Below are 20423 nucleotides of genomic sequence, written 5' to 3'. Positions count from 1 at the left end.
AATGGTGGCCAGTGTTAAAGGTTTGCAGCTCTTCTTGCCAGTTTCTCAGGGACTTATTTCTTCCAAAAGTAAGCAGTGTCTGAATTAAATTACTTAACACTTTTGACTTTGGTGACAGTGTTGAGTGGATAGTGTGAAGATCTTGTTTTTGAAAACTCATCAGTTGATGCCTCTAGAGACTGAAATCCCCGTGAAGTTGTTGTCTCCGTTGCAGGCCAACACATCCATCACACGTTGAAAACAATGCTTGTAAGGCCCTTTGGTTGATGGCTCCATCCACTTTGGGAATATGTATTTTAGTGGTGAGATAGTCTCTGGTGTTGCTGAGACTGATTAGTTACAGCGTGGCTCACACCACCAACATAAAAGTGCTGATGGTAGAGTATTTCAGTTGTGATGACATAAGATTTTTTCCCCCATTGGGCAAGCTTCTGCCTTCTATTCCTGAATTTCTTTTTGACTTTGAATTTATGTGACTCAACAACTCTCTGTAAGTCAACAGCTGGCAGATGCTAAATGTAATTAAAGCTTTACATGTATTTGTAACCTACGATGTGAGTTTGAAATGCAGGAAGCAAGGTGGGAAAGGAAGAAAAGGAAAACTCTTGACTCAGTTTCAATTATCCTCTCCCTGTTTAACGGATGCTAACAGGCACTAGGAAACTATGGTCTTGCTATTTTCTACAAGCTCAATGGCTGGATGCTTAACATGGTTTTAGACAAGTATCTAAATCCTAACAGTAAACGGTGACGAAGCAGTTGATTTAAGGGAACTGATTTACAAACAAGAGTATATCATTAACATTTCTCCCCCAAATATTTGCAGTTACGAAGTAGACCCTGATTAGTCACTGAAGCAAAATATCTGCTATACATATGTTCACTTGGTGGTACACCGTGATCTATCCATCTCACTAGATGTCAGACTGTAGATGAGTTAATTAACTCTTGGGATCTAGAATAATTCTTCAGTGATGGGAAAGTCAAAATGTTTTCAAAACATCAAGTGCATGACGGAGACAGGGACCTTCATGAGTGCTGAGAATGCAAATGTCATATGCCTTTGTCAAAATTTCAGTTAATATTGGTAGCTTCTCTACTGACGTATCAAATCTTCTTTATATTACTTTGGGAAAGCAGGATATTACATTACATAATGGAATAAGCATTAAATATACCTAAATATATGCAGCTTAACTGGAAAAAGTATTTCATTTGTATAGTGGTAGAAAAAATTTGAAAATAGAATCATACCCATCATTTTGTAGTTTTACTGGGTAACATAATAGTAATATTCATAATAATAGCTAATATTTATTGACTACTTACTCTGTTCTACAATGTTCTACATTTATAAATATTTGTTCATCGACACAGTGACCTTTTGAGGCAAGTACTGCTGTAATTTCCTCCATTTTACAGGTGAGAAAATTGAAACATAGAAATATTAACTAGCATGATCAAAGCAACAACAATATAGTCCTGAAAGTAAGTAAAAGAAATCTCTAAGCAGCTAAAACAAAACAAAATAAGGACTAAAAAGGAGCTGAAGTCAGAAGTCTGAAGATTGAATTGCAGGCTAACAGTAGGCCTTTAATGAGGGCAAGCGTTGCTCTCAGAGTATTTGGGAGATTGGACCTGAACTCAGAGCAAGAGGGAGGGCATGAAACTGAGATTCCTGCATTCAGCTGGAAATTGACAAGAGACATGTGGTGAATGGTATCACTTGGCCTGACAGGAAGCAAATACACATTTTTCAGGAGGCAAGAATCCTCAATTTAGGCCCTTGTGATTTTTAAAAATAAAAATAAACCCATGTCAGCTAAAATTAAATCTAATTAAGTATGTAAGAAAACAGACCTTTATAATTAGGAGTGAGCAAATCAACGAACAACCAGTTTTGATCTTTAAAGTCCTAAAATGTTAGAATTTGTCAGATACATACTTTCAACTGTGTATAATATGCAAATTAGCAAGAAAAATGGAACAGAAACACTTAGAAAGCTATATAAATTTTATAAATGAAACACATAATTGTTGAAATAAAAGGTTTAGTACATGCAGTAAATATGAGATCAGGCACAATTACAAAGAGAATTGGCCAAATGAAAAGAAAACCAGAGGAAATTGGCAAGAGATGGCACAGAAAGAAAAAAATGTTAAAAATATAATAGAGACACTAGGAGAGAAGGATGGTCTTAGTTTAAATTAGTGATGACAGTAAAGATCATGGGAGTGAGTTAACATTTAAAGACAATGGCTGAGAATTTTTTTAGAATAAATCATAAATTCACAGAAATTGGAGGAACAGCGTATATCAAGTAAGATTAGAACTATAAATAGACTAATGTAACATACATATTGTAATCCCTAAAGCAGCCACTAAAAAAATTATGTTACGTGATAGCTTAAAAGCCAATAGAAAAATTAAAGTGGAATTTAAAAAACAATTATTAACCCAAGTGAAGATAGAGAAGGAAATACAGAAAGGAACAACAGAAAAGGGACAAACAGGAAAAACAGCAAAATGGTGAACCTGAATCCAGCCGTATCAAAAATTACATTAATATAAATGAACCATCGGACCAATTAAAAGGAAAAGATTGTCTGAGTAGTTAAGTAGCAAGTTCCAAATATATGCTGTCTACAAGAGACACATTTTAAATACAAAGACACAGAACAGTTGAAAGCAAAGGAAGGAAATTAGACATATAATATGTTCACTGTTAACAGTAAGCTTAAGAAAGCTGAACAGTTTCGCATCAGGCAAAATACACTTTAAGACCACGAGTATTACCAGAGAAAAAGATGGATATTTGAAATTGATAAAAGGGTCAATTTGCCCTGGTGATAAAAAATTGTATGTGTCTAATAATATAGTTTCAAAAAGAAGCCCATGAAGAAGAAAGGTGGCAGGGGAGCGGGGGAGCGGAATTGACAAAAGTAAATGGAGAAAGAAAAAATACATAATTAGTTACAGATTTAACCCTTTCCTCAGTAACCGATAGGACATCTAGACTAAAAATATCAGTAAGGATGTAGAGAACACCATTTTTAATCATCTTGACCTTATAGACATTTATAGACCACTACATACAACTTTAGAATACACTGTATTTTTCAGTGGTACATTCAGCAACGTATACTGTATTCTGGCCTACAAAGTGAGTCTCAGTTAATTTCAAGAGGGAATCCTAGAGAATTTGTTCTCTGTCCACCAAGTACTTAAGTGAGAAATCATTAATAGTAAAGAAATCTAGACAAGTCCGAAATATGTGGAAATAAAACTACACACTTGTATCGAAGAAGTACAAGAGAAATTAGAAAATATCTGGAATTGAATGATAATGAATGTACAATGTATCCAAATTTGTGAGATGCAGCTAAAGAGGGGAAGATGATAAGTTTGTATTTTTATTTAAGAAATAAAAATTGTTTTCAAATCAGTGATCTACATTTCTACCTCAAGAACCTAGAAAAGGAGGAGGAAATGAAACCCAAAATAAATAGAGATAAATAATCAAGATAAGAGCAAAAATTAAAGAAATAGAAAAGAAATGAAAATATTAAAGCCAAAAGCCGGTCCTCTGAAAAACTGATAAAATTGATAAAGCCATAGTTAGAATAATCAAGAAAAAAAAGAGGGAATACACAAATATCCCAAATCAAGGACATTGTCATAAACTGTGACAATTTAGATGAAATGGACAAATTCCTTGTAAAATATAATTAATATTAAAAAACATATATTATCTCAAAAATTTATTAGATATTATCTCAAAATAATATTATCTCAAAAATTTATTAGAAATAATCACTACATATTGATGATAAAACTATAATTATTCTAAACATATATGTACCTATAATATAGCCTTAAATAGAGATAAAGCAAATATGGATAAAGCTATGGGGGAAAACACCCATCATAGTAGGAAATTTCATCATATAACTGTCAATTCTTGGTAAGACAATCAAATGGCAAATTAGTACCATGTAGAAAAATTGAACGCATGGTTAATAATTTTGTTTAATTGACATATATAAAATCTTGATTTCAGTAATTAGAGAACATGTGTTCTTCTCAAATACACATGAAATACTTATAAAAATTTAGCAGGCTATGAAGCAAATGTAAAAATTGTTCAAAAGTTTAGTAACATAAACATGATGCTCTCTAGCCAAATACAATTAAATTAGAGATCAAAACCAGAAATGTATACAAAATATCCCAATACATTTGGAAATTTAATAAATAGGTTGATCAGGAACATGAAAATATTTAGATCTAAACAACAGTGAGAATGTTGTGAATCAAAACCTCTGAGATGCTGTGAAAGTGGTCTGTAGAGAGAAATATATAGCCTAAAATGCATACAATAAAAAGGAAAAACGGCCGAATACTATGACGTAAGAAATCAAATTTTAAAGATATGGAAAAGATCAATAGAGTATACTCAAAGAAGGAAAGAGAAAAGGGATAATTTGTATACGTAAGTATAAATAAACTAGAAAATATGTAGAGATAGTAGATAGAATCAGAAAAGCAAAAATTTGTTTTTTTGAAAGACAAAAACCATTATTCAATCACTGCTAAAACCAATCCAGTTAAAATAAAGCACAAAGAAATGATGTCAGGAATGAAAAAAAAAAAAGACAGCATCCTATTGATACAAACCTAGCAGAAATTTGAAGGGACTTAAAAATATTTGGATAACTTGGTGCCAATCCATTTGAAGACATAGATGAAATGGGCACTTTCCTAGAAAAATGTATTGTTCCAAAATTTTCAAAATCAACTCAAGAAAAAGAAAAGAGCTAATAATTCTGTAATTTTTTTTTAAAAAAGCAAAGTTTCTTCATTTGTAAGCTGATGATGATCATTATATTATGTACATTTGTTGTGTGATTACTATGTGTGGCAGGTAGTGTTCTAAGCACTTTTACCTGCCTTATCTAATTCAATGCTCACAAGAATCTTATGAAGGCAGGTGCTATTTTTACGTCTATTTTACAAATGAGTAAGTGGAGACTCATCAGAAGTAATTAATTCTGAGAATATATGGTCAACGAGTATTTTTAAAACAGACACTGGAACTCGCACTTTAACCCTAGGCCGTATACACAGTGACTATTTTACAGGGTTGCGGTCCTAATTAATTGGAAAACTGTATATAAAAGCATTTCGGACAGCGCCTGCCACATTCTGAAGTCCTCAGTAAAAGTAGGCTACTTACGTTCTCAAACTTAGAAGAGCTAGACCATTGGAGCTAACCCACTATTGTCCTTTGATTTCTTTATTTTTTCTAATTAATAAAAAAACTGGAGAAGTGGAGTCTCACAGGGTCAGATGACTGTATGCCTTTGTAATTCTCTTACATAGGATAACTGATTGGTATAGTTTTTAATACTGGAATGATTTTTAATCTTGTTGGAATTTTCATCAGCAGAAGAGAGTCTCCAGCTAGCTGGAGCATTTCCTTTCTATTTCTGAACTGGCAGTTGTTCAGCAGGATGCTTTGTTGTAGTCGCTTTTGGGTTTTCCAAGTTGGGCTTTGTTCAGGTTGGAATGTGTGAAAATGCCATATCAGAGGAGAATGCCACATTCACCTTTGGCTTTGAGGGGGTAAAGCTTACAGGAAAAACCTCAAATATTGGAAACTCTCCTCTCTTCACTAGCCTTTGGTGTTTCTTTGATTTGGAATGTGTTTATTAACATTGGAGTGATTCTAGTTACGAATTGGATAAGTTGTGACATGTCAGACAGAGATTCAGATAGAGACCAAAATAATTATTATACAAGTTTAGAAATACCAAAATATTGTGTTGTGTGCTCTACACAACAGAAAATTTCGATTCTTAAGGTGTATTTTTGAAATATAAATATTGGACCTAAATTTTATGAATAATAATGCATGTACATCTACTCTGTAGTTTTAAGCCACAGGATTTTTTGTGAACAGTTTTGTCAACATTTGGGAAACTATCTGAATGTGTAAAATCAGATGAACTTTAGAAGGGCATTAAGAGAGAGTCGATGTGAAGAATTTTAGAATACACAAGCATAAAATTTAGAATTCATAAGTAGTTCCTTCATTGGCTTTCAAAATTGTTACCATTGCATGTACAAATATGTAGATTTTAAATTTTTATGAAAATAATATTTTAGATAATGTTGGTAACTGATTTCGACTGATTTTTTGGTGTAGCTTACACATATCTTTAATTGCTCAAAATTTAAAGTATTGACATTCAATGTAAGATAATAATTTGGTGATACATTTTGATGAATCAAACTGAAATGAAAGTTATGTTTTATCTCTTATAATTTCAATATTTTTCTTGATAGGTTTCTATTTTGCAAAAGCTTATAGCATCTGATTAAATTCACTTTCTTTGATAAAGAGAATTATAACATTATAATTTGTGTTTTTTTCTTAAATATCTGCTAAAAAGTTTGGAGTATTCATTCCTGACTTTAACGTGTAGAGTCTAACATTTGCTTGAGAAAAGTGACCCGTGTTTATTTACAAGAGATTCTCTTTGTCTTAGGATAAATGATCCTAGAAAAAAGGCCACTTCCAAAAGGAATCAGTGTTTAGAAAGAAGCAATATTTCATATTAAATAGTAAGAATAATTTATTGTGACTTTATCTTGAGAAAATAAGATTGATTATCAAGAGTATATTTTATTTTATGTTTAATACAATTTATTATTCCAAATGTGCTATAATTATTCAAAAGGATAAAGAATAACAATTTGTGTGGGGCATGATATGCATTTTATGGCACAATTGTATGACTGTACAACATTACATCTTTCATTCCTAGTGGCGTTTTGCAGCATGATCACAGGGGGTCATATTTTGCAAAAAAAATATTTGATGGATTCATTAATTTTCCAAAGGGCCTCTCATTAACCTTTTATTTAAATAATTATCTTTCCTCATTCAAGTTGAGATTTTCCTGGTTCTTGGTATGATGAATGATTTTTGTATTGTATACTGGCTATTTGAAGTATTATGTTTTGAAAATCTGGATCTTACTTAAATCTTCTGTTTCAGCAGGCTTCCTCTGACACCAAGCCAGTGGGGAAAGTGGGATCCTGAGGCTTGACTGCCAGGTGGAGGTGAAAGTCCAGGCTCCTCACGTGACCCACTTTGACAAGGGCGGGAATTGGGGTGAAGTGGGGAGGGATGCCTCCTTGTTACTGGGCAGAGTTGGGTTTTCAGCCTCGCCACTGGGACCCTGCAGATACCAACCTGGTTGAGAGGGAGAGGGGCACCTCCTTAGAGTTCCTCATGAGTCCTCCAGTGGTGGTGAAACTAGATTTAACATTTATCCTCCTCTGACTTCAGCAGGGAGAGGGAGGGGTACTTCAGTACCACTGTGTGTAGATGGAAGTCTAGAATCCCCTCATGGACTCCAGTGACACCTTTGCAGGGAATCAGGGAAAGCTCTTTGCCACTGGGTGACAGTGAAAGTTCCACCTCACCACTCAGTCTTCTTTGATTCCACCCTGGTGTGTTTGTGGAGGTGGGGAAGGACCCCTCATAGAAGTAGGCTTTACTTTGGGTTTATTTTATCTGCTTCCATTGGTATTTCCAATTTGCAGATTTCTCCAGCACCACGTCTGGGATACATGAAGCAAAAAGAAAACCCAGAGAACTCAGCTACGTTTTTCCTCAGGTCCCAGGACCCTAATAGATCTGTCTTCTTCTCATCCTCTTTTAGACTCATTTTATGTAGTTTTTGCTTGTACTGTCCAGGGATTTTAGCGGTCTTTAGTGGGAAGTGTAGAGAGACGTGGGAAATTTTATCTTAATCTAGAACCAGAAGTCCATCATCTTTTGATCATGCCGACATTAATTTCTGTTTTCTGTTGTTAACAGCTTAATTCTGTTAAATCTTTGTTATCTTATGTCCTTGATTACAATCCTAGTGTTTTTTAGCATCACTTTTATTGACTTCATGGATATCTGCATCTTCACAAGTTTTATAATTTAATCTCAGATTGGCACCATATTACTTCCTGTTATCAGCAACTAATTGATGATATAGACATTAATACGGTGGTTGATATGAGAAGAGATACGAGTAGTAAGTGGGTGAGGATAGGTGGGGATTAATTTCGTAAGTGATCACTATTGACTAGTTTCATGTTATAGCAACTTCTGCTCTCCCGTGTGAAATTTCTTCTCTTAAACTCAGGGGACTCACATAGTAAACATTTAGATAATAAAAGTTTTCTGTATTGTACCCACCCCCATTACTACGGTTAACTTTTATCTTCCTGCCCTCATAGTAAAAATCTGTTCAAATGCTGACATTTTCAGTGCTATTTGTATTCGCTGGTATTACCATGACATGATAATTCTGACTTAGCGACATATGTGCTTTTCCTACTTAAAGGTTATTTCAAAATGCGAGAAGTTGGGAAAAACTTAGAAAATAAAGCCACGATCACAGTGCACTGACACATCCTTCCTTAGGATTTTTTTCCCCAAATAAAATTAGCTGGTCAAAGGATGACTCCTGATACCTGTTGCAAAATTTTTCTCTAAAAAAGTTTTGGAAAGGATCCGGGTCATACACTGAGATTACGATTTAAAAAAAAAAAAAAGACAACTTAAAGCAAAAGAGACTTATCCATGGAGTTATTTTTAAAGACTTGCGTTCTGCTATCCTGATCACCTAACAGTTTTTAGACATTGCTGTTCTCTCAGTGTCAATATTTAGACATTGATAACACCTTAAATTATAATAAAATTCCATGATATAAATATAATTGCTTTTGTGTAATCATTCATCTATCAAAATATTGACTCTGGCCTTGACAATGTAATATGGGGCCACATTAAGCAGTGTATTGGCAACAGCCATAAAACACTCACCGGAGATGGAAGGAGTTGGAGACATCGTCCACACCCGCTTTAATTAGTGATCTAGCGAGGTTGGAGGCAGATAGAGGGTGAATATGTGTTCCATGAATGCTGCAGTATTGTGCCTCTTTTTATCCTCTGCAAGATAGTAAAGAAGGAGTGAAATGTTGACTGCTTTCCACTAGAAACCTTAGCTTGGAGAATCACACAGTGACTAGTTTCTCTCTTCTATTCAAAGCTGCCATGGAGCTTAATAAAGACATAATTATACAAGATGAATTAGAGCCAAATCAGTCTTCCATCAATGAGCAAAGTAAGTGTAAAACAATAAGTTGACATAATATTAACATTCCCCTGTACTATTTACATGCTAAGCAAAGTGGTATAACATGAGGACTTCGTCTCAGCCAAAATACATGAAAAATGTTTGTCTGAAATAAATTCACATAGAGGAGTGCTTGGGAAACTGGGTATGGTAAGAGCAAATGGAAGGGGACGTGATAACTTCTCTGTGGAGTAAACTCCCAGTCCCTCGTGTCTACCACTAGGTGAACATCTGGTGGGCAAGCTGCGACAGGATGAAGGGTTGGAGCACCGGATGACCTTTCATGGCTCCCTGGCCCTTTTCTCTATAGTATTTATCACTGTATAGATTGTACTTTTTTATGTGATTCTTTGATTAATGCCCCTTTCCCGATTAGACTGTAAATGTCACAGACTGTATTTTTATACTTCTCACTGTTATATCTCCAAGGCCTAGCACAGCACTAGGAACAATAAATATTTGTTGAGTGATTTAATAAATGTTAGACCAGTCTTTCCTTTCTACTATGTCTATGGCTCTCCAGCTTCATATATTAAACCAGCAAATTTGGGAAAGACTTGGTCCAAAATCTGCCCCAGGTATTGAGAGTGAGGTTTCTCTTCTGTGAGTTTGTTGAGGACAATAAGGTACCAAACTAGGAATTGTGGGGAGCGGGTAACATTGGGGAAGTGTGGTCCTAGTGGAAGATGAAGCTGAGGAGTTTAGAAGGGAATATTTTTGAAGAAGGAAAGCCTGCCTTTCTACAAGTGTGAACTTATTTAACTTTTTCTGGTGAATTTGGTATAATACCTTCAATTTACAGTGTTTCTTGTTGGCAGCTTCACGTATGTAAGCTTGAAGTTGAAGCTCTTGAAGTACACTTTTTTCTTTTCTTACATTGTGGTTACTTGAAAAATGCATGCAAATTTTCACTGATTTATGAAGCTCTCGAGTTTGTTTTAACAGAAAAGTATTTTTATTTCTTATCATCAAGTAAATGTCATAACCAAAGAAGGGGCACCGCATTTATTCCACAGTTCCCCATGCCCTAGGCTCCCTGTCTGTGACTTCTAATACCCAGATTGAAGAGCACGTGGGCTCCTCAGGAAGCTGAGGCTTCCTTTGCTCACAGGGCTATTTCTCTTTTCCTGAGGAGGTCTTTGAAGCTAGTCCCGGATAATGAGATGTGAGAAAACCATCAGGAAAGTTGCCTTAATACATAAACACTCCATTTCAGATGGAATCATAGAGCTCAAAATTCCCACATGTGGAATAAAAACATGTATGTTTTAGTTTGGGTTGTTTTCCTTTATTGGAGGAAAAGGAAGCAATATCCCTCATGACCCTCCAGAATGAATGTGAGCTCTGAAGACAAGATGGGAGAATGCTCATATGAAATGACTTTTTCCAATGACTGAAGAATGAGAAAAGCAACAATGGAGAGAAAAGTATTATAAAATCAGATATATATGAACTCAATAACTTTAGTTTTATAGACTACTGAAACTGAAATATACATTTTAGTGTACAATTAGAAGACAATACCTAATTGCCAAGGACGCAAACTGGAACAGAATACATTGGGTAGAGAATTTCAGACAGCATCATGAAACTGTGCCCAGGGAATAAACACTTAGAACTGCACTGAGTGGTGGTGGAAACACCCCTCTTCCCTGGACAGGTAGTAGGAAATGACCCCGCCCCCCACAGAAATGTTTGCTTGGGTTGGCTCTCCAATGAACAGGTTTCACTCTCCAGAAACAATTGTGTCAAGTATTGGATTTGATCCCATTTACACAGTGAAATAAGCTGTGGAAGTTCAGTGTGCAGTAGAGAAGGGAAAGGAAAGCCTCAGAATAAAAACACTTGTGCCTATCACAAATTAATATTATACTAGGCTAATATAAACAGTTATTTGGGGCTTTTTAAAAATGAAATCTGAGAAATGATATCATGAATGTAGATGATCATAGTGTTAATTATATCATGAGTTTGGAGACATGAGTGGCTCTAATGTAATCAATAGAGAGAGAGTGAGTAAGCCCATGGCTTTGGTGTTATTTAGAAGACTTTCTTCACTTATAGCATAAAAGTGCATTTCTTCATTACATTTATTTCATTGCCCATAAATTGGGTAAGAATTAAAAAATCAGATTTACATGTCAGTAAATACAGTGGACCACATGAGTCCATCTAATAGGCAGTGAGACCATAAAATGTCTTTTTAAGAAGCTGAATGTTAAAGCACACAGATAGATAAAGCATTCACTGTACAAAAATGTTGCCCAATTGGTTTTTGATTGAGACCATTTGACGTTGCAGAGAGAGTGTAGGCTTGGGGTCTGCAGATGTAGAGGTGATTCGTGGATCTGCCACTTGCCCAGGTGTGACCTTGGAGACAGTATTTAGCTTCCCTGTAAAGTGGTTAACACCTAAACTGCTGTGCTTTTATGAGATTGAAATGAGATAAAACCTATTAGAGTACCTGGCCCCATGCCCAACACATGGTGGCGTAGACGTGTTCAATAAATGCCTATTCTCTTCTGCTTCCCTTCAAACCACAGGCCCACCCCTGCACTCCCCACATGTGCACACATTCACTGTCCTTGATAAAACCCACTTGTGGTTTTAAATTATATTAGCAAAAAGAAATTGATACCATTTAAAAACAATATCATATGATATCACTTATATGTAGAATCTAATTAAAAATGATATAAATGCACTTATTTACAAAACAGAAACAGACTCACATATCTCGAAATCAAACTTATGGTTACCAAGGGGGAAACGTGGGGGGAAGTGATAAATTAGGAGATTGGGATTAATATATACACACTATTATATATAAAATGGATAACTAATAAGGACCTATTGTATAGCACAGGGAACTCTACTCAATACTCTGTAATGACCTATATGGGAAAAGAATCTGAAAAAGAATGGAGATATATATATATGTGTGTATATATATATATATATATATATATATATATAAAACATATTCACTTGGCTGTACACCTAAAACTAATACAACATTGTAAGTCAACTATACTCCAATAACAATTAATTAAAAAACAAAATAAAAGTGGACTAACTCCATCTCTAGGATGCTCATTTAATTAACACCTTACCTATACTCACTTAAAAAAAAAAAAAAGAACAAACTTGGGTGTATGTATTATCACATATAAAACACACAGTGATTCTGAGAGGAATTTAAGAGATTAATACCCAGATTTTACAGAAGAGAAAACTGGGGCTCAAGTTGTTAAGAGAGACTTGCCACAATGAGGCTTACCAGTGGAAAGCTAGGACTGGTCCCCAGGTCTCCTGGCCACCACTCCCATTTATTGGAGGATTAAGCTTCTTTGACATGAAGACTGCTCAAGGATCAGATCCAGGTTTTACTACAGTCTAGATGTGTGACCTTGGGTAAGTCACTTAAATTCTCTGTTCCTCAGTTTCCTTATTGACAGAATGATTCCAGTAATGTTATCATCATCATAAAGTCGTTGTGAAAATTTTAAATGTAAATTAAAAGTTGCAGAATAAAAGATGCCTGGAGCAAAGCACGTGCTTGGTATATATTAGCTCCTCTTATAAATCCAGTGTTTTTATCAGCTACATGGTGCTACCTAGACAACAGTAAATACTTAAAAATTTTTCAAATAAAATCTGAGCATTCTGTTCTAGGATTAAAATTAATCTTAGACGTTTACTTCTTTGTTGCTCTTGTTCTCAAATATACCCCAGTATCCTAAATACTCTTGCTTAGCTGTATACTACAGCAAATCAGGTATATTTTTTGAACAGGAAAATGTCTGTCTGCTTTTTGTAAGAATAAATTTGAAGTTTGAAAGCTTTTCACAAATTTTAATCGGTCTCTTTGTTGCTGTCACCCTAGGAACTAACTTCACCCTTGCAGAGCTGGGGATCTGTGAGCCCTCCCCGCACCGAAGCGGCTACTGTTCCGACATGGGGATCCTTCACCAGGGCTACTCTCTGAGCACAGGGTCTGACGCCGACTCCGATACAGAGGGAGGGATGTCTCCAGAACATGCCATCCGATTGTGGGGGAGAGGGATAAAATCCAGGCGCAGTTCCGGCCTGTCCAGTCGTGAAAACTCGGCCCTTACCTTGACTGATTCTGACAACGAAAATAAGTCAGATGATGAGAACGGTAGGCCTGCTTCTTAAATATTTTTTAATGTTCTGGGTACTGCACAATGTGGGGCTTGGGATGTTTTTGTGTTTTAATAAAGAGGCATATAAAAACCATTCATTTTCTTTTAAATCGACCTTGTCTACCCACGCTGAGCTGGGGGAAAATAAACCAGCAAACCTCAAACACACAAAAAATGAGGAGAGAATTTTAAAATCACATTTTGATGATAGCACACTCTTCAGGCATCGTCAGTTGGTCTTATTAGCAAGTAAATTGCATTGCAAAAGAAGCAACCTGATAAACTATGACCTATACCTAGAAAATGTCCTCTCTCCACAAGTTTCTAGGTCTTTGTATTGATTTCCTCTTCCCAGTAAATGGCAACCTGGGTTATTTTTTTTCATGAAGAACTCTTAAGAATCCTACCTTATCTTAGACTTTCATTTCCAGGCGGCAATGCCTCATATCCGTATTGGAGATCAAACTTGGAACAGATGCTCTGGAGTTTAATAATGACAAATAGGAAGAGACTTGTCTTCAAAAAAGTATTCTCGTCTATGTTTATTTTTCTCCTTGGTACCTATGTAGGTTCACGGCTTCCCACACCTTCTGTCACAAATCACTGTTGCTTTATCCATCAGCTTTGTGGATGTGTTTTAATGAAATTTTGAAAATTGAATGCTTCCGATCATTAAGCAGTAAATATAGGGAAGCCTAAGCAAGTCATTAAAGAGAGAAGGTGCTTATTTGTGGCTTTCTTAGCAACTCAGAACCGTGTTGAGTCCAAAACATTTTTTAAAAGATAAATTGCATTAGGTATGGTGGATTTATTGAGAAAACATCAGATGCTATGTGGTTTGTTATGAATATATTGTGTGTTTGCTAAAAGAATTACCGTTAGAATGTTTACAAATAGATCAGTTAAGCAGGTTTCCATAAATAGTATAAGCCTCTACTAGAGCAGCTCTAAGTATTTTCTTGCCTTTAAAAAATAAAAGAAAGAAATTGGCAGGCAGGCAGGCAGCTTGTTGTAAATACAAAAGCATAGCTAAATATCGTTTATTCTCCAAACCGTGTTGAAAACACATCATTTCCTGGGTAAGTCGCGTATATTCTAAAAGATGTCACTGTGTTGCATTTAAATTTATGTTTAATTGTGAAATAATTTATTCTACAGTGAGGACAAGGGGATGTGTCTTCCTTATGTCTCAGTTCAGGTAGCTAATCAAGGTGTCCTCTCAAGGAAAAATCTGCACTTGACTCCTTTTGAATTTTAACAGAATTCTGACACTTGGTACATTCAGCACTCTAAAGGTGCTTATTTGTTGGGAAATTACTTTCAGAAGTTTTCATAAAGGCATACATTGAATCCATTTACTGATGTACTTTTTCCACTTCAGTGTGTGTCAGGTACTATTTAAATGCAGGCACTTTGATTGCCTAATAAATAAAATCATTTGTAATCCAAGAACTTATGGCATATCTTAAACAAGCTGTTTTAGCAAATGTTCCATGGTTGGAATTCTCGCTGGTCTCATGGGCACCATCTATAAAGAATTATTTATACATATTCCTAGAATTCACACCCTTTCTTTTTTAAGCCGTATACATCTTAAAAACTCAATGAATAAGGGGAGGATTCCAGAGAAGAAAAGGGAGCAAAAAGGCTTGCCTTGAATTTACCTACAACTGTTAGGGTTGAGGGGATTTTACAGGTAAAGATGTAAACCAACAGTAGTTGCTTTTTTCCAATATCATTTGAAACATATTCAAACAGTTTTCACCTTGCGGCACTCTGTATAAATCCCTGTGTACTGATAGGAAATAAACCCTTAGATACAGTGTGGCGATTTTTCCCTGTAATGCTAGTTCTAATACAATCAGAATTGCATAAAGAACTTAGATAATGTACTTAGAACCAGGAAGCCATTCTTTTGTTCCTGAATCTGGCCGAGCATGAAGGGGGGATTCTGAAGCCAGAGTTCACGCTTAGGTGATAGATGGTTATTTAAAAATGTACAGATAGAATGTGTTTCCTTTTCTCTTTTTTAATTTTTTCAATATTTCACAGATTCCAAAGATGTATATGACGCATGCTCTGTTCTCCTTGGGGGCCAGAAATAAAAACAAGAAATTGTACACGTCACATCATAAACTCCTCAACCAAATAAAAAGTGAGGTGTGGGCTACTCTGCAGCCTGAGGTGTTAACTTCAGTCAACTTCTTGCCCTTTCCTTTTGATAAATTCTATTTAGCTCCCCCCCAAAAATCAATGCGTTTTCACCTCACTGGTTTTATGAAGTTTGAGAATGTATTATCATATAGATTGACAGTTGCCCCACTGGTTCCACACCACAGCATGGACACTTACAAAGCCATCATTAATTTCTCACACTCGTACTCCGCCATGGCTTCCTCCGTAATAAACGCTCTGTCCTTCAGAACCAAATCAATAACCTTTTAGATATGCTTCTCTTGAAGAGGAAGTAACGAGAATCTATACTCTGAGAAAGAAGCCCTCCAATTCCATTTTAGATTTTAAGGATATGTGGCCATGGAATGAATCTTTTCTTTGGACCCCATGTATTTTTATTTCATTTTTATGGTGGGATCTTGGGGTACAGAGATTTTCACAGCGCTTATTTTAAATTGCCTTAAAAAATTCCTAGTGTGGTTTTGCTAAGCATAGGTAGCAAGTCAAGACATATCTCAAAAATCAACTTGGCTTTCTATAACCTAAAATATGGATCCAACCTTCAAACTCATGTAATAAAAATCCCTAACTGTCAACAGTTCTTCGTACATGCTGCTGTGACAAAAATGACCTACTAGTAACTAGGAACTTGAAAGTCCCATCACGCCAAACACACAGGTGAATTTGTCCTTCTCCCTTTTATTTTTTTTTTTTCCAAGTGTAGATTCTTCAAGGTTATCACCACGCACAGCTCTGCATCTTACACATACTCCATGGCCACCAAATTAATATTGTGCTCCCTTGGATTGCTTTAAATAGATAAAACTCTCGTGTTCAGGTTATTTTATCAGGTTATTTAACTCTATCTTTAAGCTAACGATGACTTAGCTAGAAATGGCAGTGAGAGTTGGAAACAGCGAGGCCAAGCTTTTGCAGCTGTGAAATTTAACTGCATCTATAGAAAGGGCTTTCCCGGTGACTCTAAATTAGAATCATTCCTTTTTTGGGTAGTAAATGTCCCACTTAAAATATGCCCTCTTCAAGGCCCTTTTTATCACCTGAGTTATGGAGAAAAAGGGGCAGCCACTAATACACAAGCATAACTAATTGCCTTCTTCAAAATGCGAAATAGCACATGCTGTAAAAAATCTGGTCTGCGCACTCTTGACCCCCTTAGGCAGTTTCTTTACCTTGGGGACTTAAAAATATCCTTGAGATTTTTTTTTTTTTTTAGCATAATTCTAGTTTCAGTTATTTTATTGGAAATCCAGAAAGAAAAAAAAAAGGAAAAGACAAAGAAAATAAGATTGGCTCTGGGATAGGAAGCCAGAAATTACAGAGAACAAAATCTGACCTTGGATGAAGCTTTAAGAAAAGTATCCTTCCTTTGCCCTGTTTGTTTCCACCCAAAGTAAATAAGGACAGCGTTCATTTTCATCTGTTGTCAACTGGGAAATTTATAATTCTCCTGATGTACTTTGAGGATGAAAATATAAATGTTGGGTTAATTCCATTATATTACACCAAATGCATTTATAAAGCAGGCTGGCTCTCGGCACCTAATGGATTTGTGTGAAGTGTGTTTGGGGAACCCAGGTGCTGTTAGATTGTGAGTCCTCTTGGAAGAGGTCTGTAGTGTTCCTCTCTCCTCAAGAGAACTTGAGTGCACCCAGGTATTCGTCGCAGGTTAATGGAGACATGGGGCATGAACTCAGATGGGAGACAGGCGTTCGCTTAGTACCAGGACACTGTCTGTAGATCGTTACCTCCAACTACATGGCCTTCATTTGTCCTAGGAGGTGAGTTTCGTAAGTCTTCTTTCTTTCTCTTCAAAAAGCAACTCCTCGGTAGATTTTACATTAGAGTATCCTGTAAGCAAACACACCCAGGACCTGCCAGTGGGTTTCTATTTCTGTCCCACTCTATTCCTCTTACATATTCTTAAATTTATTTTGTGTTTTATAATCCGCTCTACTCCTTTCTCCCCGCCCCCAAGCCACATGTAAAAATTACAGAGAGTGCCCGGAACAAATATAAAATCTTACTAACAGCACCAGACAGTGATAGCCAAGAGCTCATAATTTTGCTCTTCACAAAAGCAAAAATGTTCAGAGTAGGAATAGTTAAAGAGATAAGTACAAAATCATAGGGTAATAGTTGTACTTTTGATGTTGATATGTGGATGATTTCTTTTTCAGCCAGATTTTATGGGAAAAAACTTCCATGGTAGCTAAAGAAAATGTTGCCTCAATCCCTTAAAAATAAAACAAAAATCACACTTTAGTCCCTTTGGATGACCGTTACTTCAAATTGCGTTTCTAAACTTTATCTTTTTTTTTATACTTGCACATTTGAAAGAGTAGCACTTATAAAGAAGAATGTGAAATGAGTTATCACGGATAGAAAAAAAGTGAAGGACGTGAGCACCAAATGTCGCAGGTTCTTAGTCTTGTCTCTTCCTAAATGCAAGGATGATTTGATTTTAATAACTCTGGTCCAGTTCCCTGCACCTCCACATACTAGCGGCTCTAGGGGCACCTTATCTTACAAAAAGTTATTCAGGGGAGTCCTAAATATATGATTATCACAGTGTTAAAATACAGCTGATAATAATATAGAAACAGAAACAAAATTTAGGAATATCGCATTGTCACATGGCATGATACAGAAGCAAGAATCAAACTGATTGGTATTTTGCAAATGCATCTAAATGGGACCTCAGAGATTCAGGTTTTTGGCATATTAAGCAGTGCTTGCGTAACTTTAAAGTAGAACAGAGTACTTGAAGGAGTGTAAGAGTATGTGCCTGATTTCCAGGACTGCATGTTCCAGATTATAAACTTTAGTGGCATGGTTTTTCGTTATTTATATATTTCTTTCTTTCCTTTGGTGGTTTCTTTCATGTTTGTTAATGCTCAGAGGGGCTATCAAGCAATGGCTGCATTCAATAAATACAATAAAAAAAAATGAAGCATTAAGCCTTACTTTTGTCAAGGGCAGCCTGATTATTACACATGTAATCTCCAGGCCTTCGGGGAGACATTGGGCTTGGTGGATAATCATTTGCTTTTTAAGCTGCTGAGTTTCTGATGTCTGTACTTTCACTTCAGTTAAGAGCAAAGGCAGTAACCGGCTGAGACGCACCATGTTCGTGTCAGTTCACGATTGGAAGCCTCTTAACTCAGAAGAAAACTCTTAACTTTTTTGCTTATTGCTCGGTCACTTTTTAGTTTAGTTGTTGTTTGTCAAGGATCAAATTAAATTTAAAGATGGGGGAGAGATGTAATCAAGTATTAAATAAAATGAGTTAAAGCTAAGGAAGTTGGTAGTATATATTTTCTACACACAACTGAATCAGGATGAATTGCTCAGAACCTAAAATCAAATCAGACAGGATTTGAGAAGTGCATATGAAAAGTAATGAGACATTTCAATTACCCATTCTGAAACTGGGATGTGTGAGGGGAAGGGGAAAATTTCAAGTGATACATTTGTAAATAGAACAGAAATTGCAGATATGTACCTATTACGTCTATATGCTTATACACAAAGGAAAAAAGGTTACTGGTGATGTAATGTTCAGTATTATTCGGTACTAGCTGAAGGAACTGCCTAGAAGATTGTCCTTTCACGGTTTCCCTAAACTCAGTCTGAGGAATGTTAAAGCAGTAGAAGGTAGAGGTAAGTGAGTCACGGAATAGTCATCAGCTATAGAGGTGATGAACTATGTATAGTCCACGAGCGAATCTAGCCCGTGAGTTATTTCGTTTGGTCAGTGCAGTGTTTAACACATTGTACATTACTAATCAACATTTTAAGAAGGGGAGATTTCATATTAGAAATTTTCATTTTTGGCTTCTCTTGCAATGCACAAGACTCATTAACATTTGTCCAGGTTTCCCTCTGGACAAACAGGCATAGAAGCAGTAACCATAGCAGCTCTAGACAAGCCCATTTCATCTGGTTCACCTGAGCTCCCTCCACGCTACTCCTATCAGTTAAGGTCTGCCTTAGCCTTTGTAGCACTTGAATGACCAAACTTGACCTATGTACAAACTTTAGGGAAATCAGAGTTCATAAAAATGTAGAAAGAAAGCTAGAAACCAGCAGTTGTAGCTTAATTTAACATGTGTTTAGCATAGTGATGTTACTTCTTTTCTGTAAGTTTGGCTTATCTGTAAAATGGATTTACTTTTGCTCTACCAAATTTCTAAAACAGTTTAAAGGGGTTCCAATAAAATTAAATCAAATGAAAATCAATTTAGCATGGAAATTAATAAAGTAACTGTATGTGTGGGCCGGGGGAGGCTAACTGGGTGATACGCCATCCCCATCTTCTGAAGTAGATGCCCTGACGTATTGAACAGTTAAGGTCAGAACCTTTCATTTTAACACATATGTTTAAGTTATTTTAATGTAAAAGTATCTAGATGGACTTTTAGGAAATAGATGGAGGGAGAACGTACTTTAAAACTTTAGCTACTTCACATATATACACTGCGAAACGTAAAATAGATGGCTAGTGGGAAGCAGCCACATAGCACAGGGAGATCAGCTTGGTGCTTTGTGACCACCTAGCTGGGTGGGATAGGGAGGGTGGGAGGGAGGGAGACACGAGGGGGAAGAGATATGGGAACATATGTGTGTGTGTGACTGATTCACTTTGTTATGAAGCAGAAACTAGCACACCATTGTAAAGCAGTTATACTCCAATAAAGATGTAAAAAAAAAAACGAAAAAACTTTAGCTACTTCAGCTGATTAAGGAAAACTCTGAGGCTTTTCAGGAGGAAGCCATTCAAAGAGGAGGAAAATGACTTCGTACTATGTTCAGCTTGGTCAGGCAAGAGGTTTATGGAGTCTGTTATAATGAAGT

The 20423-nt window shown here is 36.0% G+C and overlaps 1 protein-coding gene across 4 annotated transcripts in view; it reads left to right on the top strand.

The window, feature by feature from the left end:
* Nucleotides 1-13486, top strand: part of LOC117195387 (teneurin-2-like) — a 739625-nt gene extending 726139 nt beyond the window's left edge. For 3 of the 4 annotated variants that reach the window (XM_033432121.2, XM_033432120.2, XM_033432122.2), the window contains 2 exons: nucleotides 9121-9195; nucleotides 13094-13486. In XM_033432121.2, the coding sequence (XP_033288012.1) occupies nucleotides 9121-9195; nucleotides 13094-13386 (368 nt within the window). In that variant the 3' untranslated portion in view covers nucleotides 13387-13486. The remainder of the gene's footprint in view (nucleotides 1-9120; nucleotides 9196-13093) is intronic. The other variant, XM_033432125.2, reaches the window with a different exon arrangement.
* Nucleotides 13487-20423: the final 6937 nt, after the last annotated feature.

Source organism: Orcinus orca, chromosome 3, assembly GCF_937001465.1.
Source record: "Orcinus orca chromosome 3, mOrcOrc1.1, whole genome shotgun sequence".
Taxonomy (NCBI): domain Eukaryota; kingdom Metazoa; phylum Chordata; class Mammalia; order Artiodactyla; family Delphinidae; genus Orcinus; species Orcinus orca.
Note: the sequence above shows the minus strand (reverse complement) of the source record. Positions and strands in the feature narration are given on the sequence as shown.